General features: G+C 37.2%; 1 protein-coding gene across 2 annotated transcripts; it reads left to right on the forward strand.

Annotated features, from left to right (window-relative positions):
* The first annotated feature begins 5,441 nt into the window (after positions 1-5,441).
* LOC308062576 (parvalbumin, thymic) lies at positions 5,442-10,313 on the forward strand. 2 transcript variants are annotated; one of them, XM_080384262.1, is made up of 5 exons: positions 5,442-5,515; positions 7,304-7,371; positions 8,191-8,323; positions 8,590-8,699; positions 10,007-10,313. In XM_080384262.1, the coding sequence occupies exons 2-5, from the start codon at positions 7,311-7,313 to the stop codon at positions 10,030-10,032; spliced, it is 330 nt and encodes a 109-aa protein (XP_080240388.1). In that variant the 5' UTR covers positions 5,442-5,515; positions 7,304-7,310; the 3' UTR covers positions 10,033-10,313. The 2 variants fall into 2 exon arrangements, with proteins under 2 accessions (XP_080240388.1, XP_080240387.1); XM_080384261.1 differs by having other exon boundaries at positions 8,590-10,313.
* The last annotated feature ends 618 nt before the right edge of the window (positions 10,314-10,931 follow it).

The raw sequence follows: 10,931 nt of genomic DNA on the forward strand, positions 1-10,931 counted from the left end.
TTCCTTTTAAAATGTACCCTTTTAATAAAGTGCAAGCAGTGCTATAATTCAGCTCGGGTGGAAGACATTACAATTCAAGGAAAGACTGCTATGTGAATTTATCACTAGAATACAGTAAATGTATTTTTTCTTTCAGAGCAACAGATCTGAAGTGATTTACTTTACACCTGACTACAGCAATTTGCTAACAGGGTCCATGGTGAATATAATGCAGTTTGTCCATCAATGAATAATAAGAACTTACATTTTCTGTCTGTATGGTTCTATACTATACAATAAAGCTTGAAATCACTGGACTATCTGGACACTAGTATTACCCAGGAGCACTGTATAGGAAGAACAATACCCGCTTCTGTCTTCTCATCCCACTGACCCTTCAAACATTTGAACAGTGGAATCACTTCATTGATGCACCATTTGATTAAACCAGGCCTATCTCTCAAACACTCAATGAATTCTTGTTTGTAAAGACTTTATGCTTTCATATCTGATGCCGTTATGTCTCTAGTACCAATTTCCATATTAATTCGGCTTACTTTTCTGTAGCCCTCACTCTAATTATTGTCAGTGTTGTTGGCAATGTCTAATGAGGGACGAAGGAATGCTTCTGAGTTCCTGAGCCTGGGTGCATGCCCTGGAGACATGAACTCCACATTGGGACAATACCCAAACACACATCAGCCCCTTATCACGCTCTAGTTTCCATAGAAAAGAAGTGCAAGCACACAGCCTGGACTGGAGCTGTGATGAGTTTTGATGGTTTCTGGACCTCAGTAAATGGAGGAGGAGGGAGTTAAGTCACACCTCACCAGGCACCTACAAATCAGATTGTGTATGGGCTTTGTACACAGGACTCAAAGAGTCGACTTTATGTCAGTTAGCATTTGGGTTTTTTGAAACCCATATACCCTTGAAATATATATATATATCCTTGACAAGCAACTCTACCAGAAAAAATCAAAGGCGCTGCTCTATTCAGCAATATCAGTACTAGATTAGTATATGCATGAATAATGACCCAATTCTTATTTCACGCTCCTGCAATTACATAACTGCAAGGAGTTGTTTCTGTTTATAGTGGGATACACTGTTTACACAGTATGATAAGGACTATACAAGAATATACAGACAGGCTCAAAAACGTCTGAGTTCATTTCAAACATAGCTATATTTGAAAGCCTGATGCAACTGATGATTATTTATAGTGCTTATAAACCACAGTCACAGAGCAGGACTGCATTGGGCTATACAGTGTAAACATGCAGACTAATGTTACAAATCCTGTAACAGGGACCCTCTTTAGGGATGTTATCAGACTGGACTTGAAGAACAGAGCTCAAGAACAGAATATAGTAGATCAAATACTGAATAGAACTTGTTTCCAGCGTGTATCTTCACTTCCAACTTAGCTAGAGAAGATCGCCTTGACAGACCTGATTTTATTTTCTACTCAAAAAAACATTATTATCCTACACATACCTTTTTACTGGCAATTTTATTAGGACATTTCCAAAAATTGTAAGCTTTTTGCTTCAGAATTAAAGCAGGCAAATTATTTATTCTGCAGGCTTTCTGACACTTGCTGCATGTAATTTGTAAAGTATGAATAGAGTTATCTGGAGATTCAAGTATTTTGTCCATTTATGAATGATTGTATCTGATTTAAATGTCTCAGGAATCTGTAATTTCAAAATTTATTTATGTGAATTTATTTCTGGAGGAAAAAAAGCCTTTTCTTTCTGCATCAATGCATGAACAAGAAACAGAAATGGAAGTGAACTGTAAAGTTTGAATTCAGAAACAAAAATCTCAAGCTACAGCTAGAGAAATGACATAGATTTCACATCTGGACCATACTCCTTTCAAATTTGGGAATCAGAATTGAAACTCTCTCTTACAAGTTTCAGATATGCAGAACCAGAAATTGTCTGATTTATGTAAAAAATCCAACTGGCTTAAAAATTATATTTTACACATCTAAGAAAATTATGACTGAAAAAATTTGTACATTAGCACTTTGAAGGACACCTTTCAACTTTAAAGTTGAAAAGTTACATTGTAAATTCTTAGAATCTCTGAAAATCTACCCCAGAGGTTGAAGCCACTTCATACAAGAATGATAGCAGCTGAAGAATGAATTACTTACTTTTTGTGATTCATTAAAGTTTTCAAAAATAAAACAATGTTATTTGGTGTAATTACCATGTACAGCTTCCTCACTCCATAGCAACTGTTCTAGCATTTTCCTTTTTCAGCATTTTACTGGGGGGAGTTAATATATATGTATTTGTAGATATTAGGTTAAGTAATATAAACTTAAAACCACTCACAAATATTTCCAGATCACCTCAAGAGTTACGTTCCTCAAATGACAGAAGCATGATGCATTAATACAATTACACTAAATTACATTCATACCATTTCTTTCATCTCATACATTCCCAAAGCAAATTAAAGCTGAATGAACATTCCACTTTCCCTATTCAAATGTCATTTAACTATAGGTTAAACATATTATATAAGGTGATTTCTGTTCCTTGACTGATGACTATGGATAAGTTTATCATAAGAATTCAGGGAAAGTGATCTCAGGTATATACAAGGGCAGGAAATCACACTTATTTAAATTAAAGTAGGCATTCACAACTGTTTAGTGTATTTTTGTTATTCTACTGCACACATGATTCATGTCAGCACTTGAAGAAGAATGCCAAGAATATATTGTAGAACAGCCAGAGAACTTATGATGACCTAAAATATAGGAATAAAATAACAATAGAGGAGCATTCCATTAAAGAGTCCTCTGGAAGGCAAAGTGAAATGCTCAAGTCCCAGGGTTTAAAATCGCTTTTAGCAGTAACCTGACAATCTCAAAGGGATATATTCTCCTTACATTTTAATGCTTCCCCAGTTCCTCTCCCTGCCAAGTTGGATGGCAGCTGAAAAGTTACTAACAGTATTTGATTTAAGAAAGTAAAAATGACCAGACAGATGTTTTTGCAATCTCTAATGTAGGGCTTGAAAATAAAATGGTTGCTGGAGGCTGGTTGTAAATAGAGTTACATGATCCTTGTGCATTTCATCCTGCCAGCCAGTGCACGTGTTCTGGATCTCTAGTGCCTCCAATCTCACTGCAAAAGTGACTCCAAAATTTGCTGGTCTGAATGCAGCTCAACAGACTAGAGCCATAAATCATTTGATGTTCATGCTTTATTCTTAAAATTTCAGAGAACAGAAGGAATCATCTTGTTGAAGCCTCTTAGAAAACAAAGCACACTTTTAAAGACTGCATCCTTATGTGATTCACATACAAAAGTTCAAACTAATGGCAACAGTCCACAGGCATTAAGGGAAATAACAGCAATCAATGCTATTTTTAAAGGGAAGAGTGGGGGCGAGGGGTTAACATATGTGGAATTAGCTCTGGGCAAAATGAGAAGCCATTGCATCTAAAATCAAATGCATTCTCTGAAACAGACACCAGAGACCAAATTCCCATGTAGACTCCTGCGGTCCAAGAGTTTCAGCAGAATTTGGCCTTCCTCTTAACTTAGCTTCATTAGGTCATATCATGCCATCAGTTTTTATGTTGGACCCTCTACTTACTTCACATCAGTTGTTGGCACTATGTAGGCAATTTTCCGAATTGGAGGGGGAGAAAAGGGTGGTGTGTGCACAAAAGAGAAGAAGTTTGTTCTCATGTAGAATAAAAGTAATTTCCTGGGAGAGTTTGAGGGGGGTAAGTGATATTTGTATCCTTTCTACCAGATGTCACCAGTGGCAACAGCAGCCAGTATTAAATATCTATCCAGCAAATTCTTCTTGAAACTTTTCAGCGTCAGCTGGTCAACAACCCATTCAGAAAACTGGGAAAGCTGCAATCTTCCACAGTCATTCTTAACCAATGGTACTTTCCCTCACAAGAATTATCTGTGTCTGAAACTTTTTCATGGAGGACAAACATGCAGGATTTGTAAAAAGAAAAACCCAAACTTCTAGCAATAATTTTTCTTATGTTTAGATGCAGTAAGTGAAGTAATACCCCTACCATACACGGTATCTTTTGCAATAGTCTTTTGTTGCTTTTTCATCAGCTGCTGTCAATGCTGGGTGCATTAAGGTCTCATAGGTACCTCATTTGTCACTTTTTCTGCCTCACATGATGATTTATTAGTCATTGGCTTCAGTGTTTGGCTAGGTTTCTCTTCCACCTTACAGAGAAATGCTTTGAAAAAAAGATGCCTTGATACTCTCTGACAATGAGACAAGCCTCTGCACTGTCACCTCTTACTGTGCCACCACCTCAAGCTGTGATGCCAATTGCGCTGTCATCCCTTGCCATCCCTTACCCCTGGCCGTAACACTACCTTGTGCTGTCATCCATATGACTTGTCTTTTGCTGTTCTGCTGCCTCAAGCCACAAGTGAGAGCCAAGCTGACAGGCTCCTCACCCAGTTAGGCTACAACATTCGTGAAAGAAAACTGAGATGATCAAATTGTTTCTGTGCTAGTTAAAAAAAAAAAATGTTACTAGCACAAAGGAACACTTGGAAACAGCACTGGCCAAAACATGAGAAAAAATAATCACTTGTCTAAAACAGATCAGAAGGTAGGCTACAAAATTGCAAAGACACTCTTCACATACTGTTTCCTGCAGTGATGCTGCTATCAAAATTTTTCTCTCTATTCTGAAAGCAAAGTTATTTCATGCAGGGCTCAGGGGCTTTTGTCTCAGAGACAGCTGGGTAGATCACAACCGCTTTGCTTCATATACATGCGACTAAACAGGATGTCAGAACCTTGCAGAATTGTAAGATTTTCCCTGGAAACATACCAGACAAAATACCCTCCCCCAACCAACTGTTCCAATGGATTGACATAATATTATTTTACCTCCTGTAGCAACAAATTCACTGTGTGTTAGGGTTTTTTTCAAAACAACAGACCAGACATTCTGGGAGACAACACGACTATTATTTTCCCTAAATGGTTTGCTACACAAACAATATTTGAGCAGGATATTTTAAAATATTTTTTTCATCATCCAATGATGAAACTTAATCACATGTAGCATCTACACATAACAAGTTATCACATTAAAACATTCATTAAAGGTATCTTTTCAGAAGTTAGTAGTGCTTCATTTCATCTGACTCCTTGTATCAAGCATATCAGATAGTGGGTTTTCTCCTGCCCTACATCATATGGAGACTTAGTATTTTCTGCTTAAATCAGAAGAAATTTAATATGACTCTGTCCTTTTCACCTATCTGGCCACTCATCTTGTTTCGTTTGCAAATATCATATGTATTCTCTTGAGATAAAAATAGTGCAAGATGATTAGTTAGGCAAGTTCATTTGACACCATTCCCGCTTCGTGACGCTGAAATCTAAAATCTGTATATGGTATACAACTTAAAGTATATATATGCAAGCTCAGCTCTGCTGGAGACACACAGCAAGTACGTTCCTTCCAACCAGACTGCTTCCTTATCCAGTCAAGAAGACCACAAAGGTAAGCTGATTAGATCCTCTGCTTTCAGAAAAAGAAACACAAAAGCAAAATGCTCCCTAAATGGAAAGCACCTATGCAATTAAAATATCTGTTCTTATATCAGATGCCAGTATGTCGTATCTTTACAAGCTAACATAGAACAGAATCAGCATTCAGATCACAGGATGGAAAAAGACAGGAACGATGCCCCTTGTGAAAAATGCTGCAATTTTTAGGTTTTCCTTCAACTCTTCCCCATTTTTAATCCTGTCAGCAGTGAGAATTAGGTAAATGGCAGAGCTCCAAATTATCTTGCCTAGTGCTGAGAGGGGGGAGTACTTTACACAAGAAGCCGCTGGGACAAAATAATTGCTAGCAGAACAAAAGTAACTCATGTGCCTTAGCTGGAGAAGTACCCATTGTCATCAGCATGATTTTGTCCCATTGTCTCCTTACACCTTCTGAGATACTCATAAAGGAACTGAAATGATTGACTATTTTCTCTGCTGCAAACCAGTGGGTAAAGAGGCAGCCATTTCATATTTTATGCAAAGTTTAAACCTGTGTGTAGATCTCAAACCAGCACACAGACTATAAATGGTTACCAGCACTGGTTTCTTTCTCATGAATGCTGCTTTCCATGCTTAGACAAAAGAATGATGTTGTTGAAGATCAGTTAGGGATTCATGAAAATATACTTCTGTTCTCTTATGGGTTTCAAGAATAACTTATCTATGCCTTAGTTCCCCTCCTTTCATTAATATGAAGCTACTTTACAGTAATGTCGTAAGTTTTAAATTGTAACCAGTCCGCACTGCTGTGTGCAGTTTACCAAACTGTAAAAATGTATTGTATGTTCACACAAAAAATTGACTAGAAATTCAGACCTGGTAGCATTTTCTTAAGTGATACATATTACATTGGCAAACTACTGCAGCTGTTGGTGGCTGAATGGGACAAAAAGTATCTTTTGTCAAATGCTGCTGTATCAGAAGAAAATCCCTCCTTCACTCTACTAGGAATGAATATTAAGTCTCAATACCTCTGTTCTAAGCACATCAATATACTGAAATGCCAAAACCTGGACAAAAATCTGGTTTATTATCACCTACATGGAATTAAAAACAAACAAACAACCCACACACACACAGCATACCTAAGAAAACTTTGTTATAAAGCTATCATGAAATGTAGTCTTTTAATGATGCAGCAGCCCAGCAAGCCAAATTTATAGTGTAGTTATGTTTATTGTTGCAACTAAACAAAGGAGGAACTTACTCTCCAAATTTATATTTCCTTGAAATGAGTAAAATTATTATTACTTATCCTATACTACTATTTTCATTCTTTGAAAAGATCACTACATTTATTGATAATAATACTAGATTTTCTAAATTCCAAAAACATTTATCCCAGATATAGTCCTAGACCACACACTAAGCCATAATTTTTATGTATGCTGTAAATATATGCCAATTTTAATTGAGTAATAATCCACCTCCAGGCAAACCTACACAGAAGTCATCAAGTTTTGTGGGCTAGACACCTTTGATTTGCTGTCCCAGTGCAGTACAGGCATCAGATCTTCCTGAGGCCCCACACTCCGGCATGCAGAATTCCTCCCTCATTACCCAGCTTTAAGTGGAAGCACCTGCTGCAGACATCTGTTACAGTACGCTCCGCTTACAATTAAATGAATAATGTCTCCCCTATCATATACTGTCACAGCAGCAACTTCAAATAGAACCATGAAAGAGGTAGAGAAGTCATTTTAATGACTAAGTAGCTCACATTTAATTTATTTTACAGTTCAACAATGGCCATCACTGACATCCTTTCTGCTAAAGATATTGAATCTGCTCTCTCCAGCTGCCAGGGTAAGGAATGGTCTCTCTGCAGCCAGAAGATGCATATCATTTTTATGTCTTAAGATGACATGCCTATCATTTTCCCCTTAGATTCCTTCCCCGTGAGATCTCTTTCTAGCTACATTACAGTGTAGCCCCTTGAATTCAGAATGTCTCACAAATGGTTACTTGCTGGGTAACATTCCCCAAAACACAGAACTGCAATTAAAAGGCCACGGTTTCAGTTAGGGCTGGCTTAACTCTAAACTCTGTCAATTTTTGTCAATAGTTCGCCTTTTCCTTCCAAATGTCAAAAAAAAAACCCTCAGCTTGCAGAATCAAAATGTCATTTCTGAAGTAATGACCAGTCTCAGTTCTCTCAAGAGTTCCTTGGCAAGATCAAGCCAATTTTCCAAATGCTCAGGAGTTATTTTGACTGTGAATTACTTACTTTTCTACCAAATTCTTCACCAAAGTAAGGACTACGTGAAAATGAAGTAAAAATTTTAAGAGTTGGTCTGTAAAACACAGTGGCACACTCTAAATATTTATTATTAATTGTGTGTTAATAATAAATATTAATAGTGTTTGTTATTTTTAATAAAGCATGCTTTAGCAGAATGTGCATTGTAGCAGAAAACTTCAAACTGGCTAAAAGGATATATCACCACAGGCACAGAGTGGTTAGAAAGGGAAATTATCCACTGCATCTTCTTTTCTGCTACACTGGGAAACAAGGGAAAGAGGAGCAGGCTGATGCTTAAGAAAAGACATACACATTCTGAAGGAATACATACAGTAGGAGCAACTTCAAGGGAAAACAATTTAAACTACTTATGTTTCTTTCAGCTGATGATTCTTTCAACTACAAGTCTTTCTTCTCCACGGTTGGTTTATCCAGCAAAAGCCCTGATCAGATAAAGAAAGTTTTTGGAATCCTTGATCAGGACAAGAGTGGTTTCATTGAAGAAGAAGAGCTTCAGTAAGTACTGTTCAGCTGATTATTTCTTTTAAAAATGTAAACCTTTGAACTCACTTGGTGTCCTAGAAGAAACTTGCTGTTATTTTAAAAATAAAACATAGTTCTTTGTCTTTCCTTGAATCTGTGTGGATTTCCTCAGATAGTAAGAGCAGGCACTACCTTATGGGGGTTTTGGCATGGGTTTCAGAAAACCAGAAATACAAATATGCCAAGGATATTTCAGAAAATAAAACTGAAGCACAGTACTCTATCCTCTTCTATTTCAGGCTGTTTCTGAAGAATTTCTCTTCAAGTGCCAGAGTCCTCACCTCTGCGGAGACCAAGGCTTTTCTGGCTGCAGGTGATTCTGATGGTGATGGCAAAATTGGAGTGGAAGGTGAGACTTTTGGAAACTTCATAAAATTTGTGTTTTAAAATGCACGCATTTAGGACTGAATTTAAACTGTGTCATGAAGAATACATCCAAGTACTCTGGCCTGGTAATTTCTCCACAATTTTTATACTAGCGAATACTCCTTTATTTTCATAGCTTTATTCCCATTTGGTCTCTGTTGCAGCAATAGCATATTTAGGCCCAGTATAGAGCCTGTTCTTCCAATCAATAATAACAGCTTGGGGGTCAATTCTGCCATGGGTTTGATCCATAGACCCAATGTGCCAGATTTTTAAAACATCTTGAACACCTATTATTTGAATTTCCATTTTGGCAGTGGATGCTCTGCACTTCTGGCCATATAATGCTTTCATTTTAAAACACACTTCCACCTAAACAAATTTATTTCTTCATTTACCACTATCAACCACTGGCCAATATTACTAAGTGGTCAATTCAACAAAGTAAAATCAGACTGGTGTTGTTTTTCAAAGCTAGAACTGCTGCAATGCAGCACAGAATTTTGTGCTGGAGAGTTACTTGATCAGTGCAAATTTCACTAGGCAGTCCCTCTATGAGAAACTAAATCCAATTCCTAAAGAAAACCTCACAGGGATGATGTGAACTGGCCAGGATATTTCTTTTAGAAATTGCAGCAAAGGAAAATAGGACATTATGCATCATGTATTAGAGATGAAGTCACTGAAAACGGGGCTGTCTCAGCTGAACTAGGACAGGTGGCAATAACTCTAACAGACACACGTGCTAATCTTAGCCAGAGTTTGGGAGGGGAGAGAGATACACTGTTGGAGGAATTTGCTTTAGCAGCAGATTTTGCAGCTTCTGTTTATAAGCCCCAAATAGGGCATTATATTATGCAGATCTTAGCCCTTAACCATTGAATCTCCCATTCTGAAATCACATCACTACTGTTATCTTTAATTGTGGAATAACAAAACCAAAAAAATCCCTCATATTGAAAGCTACAGGCTCGACCTAATTAACTCTCTGCTTCCTTGGCTATTATCAGAGTTTGTAATGGGTTAAAGATAGTTTACCTTTAAGTCAGGATTTCCCACAAATATGAATTTACAGACGCACTCCTCTCTGCACTTACTTTTTTTAAGGAGTGAAAAATCTGTTACGCCCCCAGAATCTCAGTTTAGCAGTAGGTTGTGCAGTGTTATAATAACTTTGGGAGCCCTCCATGGCTAGGAGTTTAAGTCATTTTTATCTATCTTTTCTAAAGATGTTTAAAACCACTTGCACCTAGTTTTACTCCCTGCCTTTCTTATTTTCTTCCTTGACAGAATTCCAGTCTCTGGTGAAGGCATAAACAGCATTAGACCAAAGGCAACCTTGGACTGACTCTTCCAATTACCTCGTCCAACAAGCACTTGGCACTCAGCGTGTGTTTGTACATTTTTTATATTGTTTCAGCCATTAACAATTCCCCATACATGAAGTTCACACACTGGATTGCTGAGAAATCTTGCAATGTACAGATGTTTTGGTCATGTGGTATTGTTACATTTCCATTGTAAAGAAGGCACTTTGTGATTTTCAACCACTCATAATGTTGAAACTGTGTCTGGAAGAAGGGAGAAAAAAAATTTTTAACAAAACAACTTAGGGGGAAAAAGCTGCTTTTAAAATTTTGTTTAGGTTTTCCATCATCATACTTGACCATGCTGAATCACCAGATGCAGTTTTGAAGATCTTAAACAATATGACATCTTTTAAGGCTTAACTGTACTGATTTCATTGAGTTTTATTTCTGCTTAATTCTCTGATCCTTGAGAAAAAGCAATGCTAACAAGACAGCTAAAAATAACCTATATTAAGTCCCAACCCTGAGAATATGAGAACAAAAATTTAGAGGAGTTGACACATAGCTTAAATCATGGAATAAATTTGTGTGTGATTTTACAAAATTAAGTACTAGGCTACAGCATGCATCGTCAGAAAGTATTTATGGCTTAAAATGTAACTCTCCTTTAAGAAGATTTATCTTTCATGAAATCTAAGGCAACTGTGAGATAGAAGAGAAGGGTCTAATCCCAACTCTGACACTGTCACAAGTCACAGTCCCCTGACAACATGGGCCACAGGCCTGGAGGTCTTCCTTGTGAATCATGAACACGTTGCTTATTATTTCTTAATATATACAAGACAATAATACTTTGCCACATTTGTGAATGTCTGTATTTCCTACAGACAAAACAATGGCCAGTC

This window comes from Falco punctatus, assembly GCF_963210335.1.
Source record: "Falco punctatus genome assembly, chromosome: 4".
Lineage (NCBI taxonomy): Eukaryota > Metazoa > Chordata > Aves > Falconiformes > Falconidae > Falco > Falco punctatus.

Excerpts from the sequence above, each read along its gene's own strand:
- LOC308062576 (XM_080384261.1), top strand. The coding sequence starts at position 7,311 with ATGGCCATCACTGACATCCTTTCTGCTAAAGATATTGAATCTGCTCTC. Across the intron at positions 7,372-8,190 it reads TGCTCTCTCCAGCTGCCAGG|CTGATGATTCTTTCAACTAC; the intron begins GTAAGGAATGGT and ends TGTTTCTTTCAG. Across the intron at positions 8,324-8,589 it reads ATTGAAGAAGAAGAGCTTCA|GCTGTTTCTGAAGAATTTCT; the intron begins GTAAGTACTGTT and ends CTTCTATTTCAG.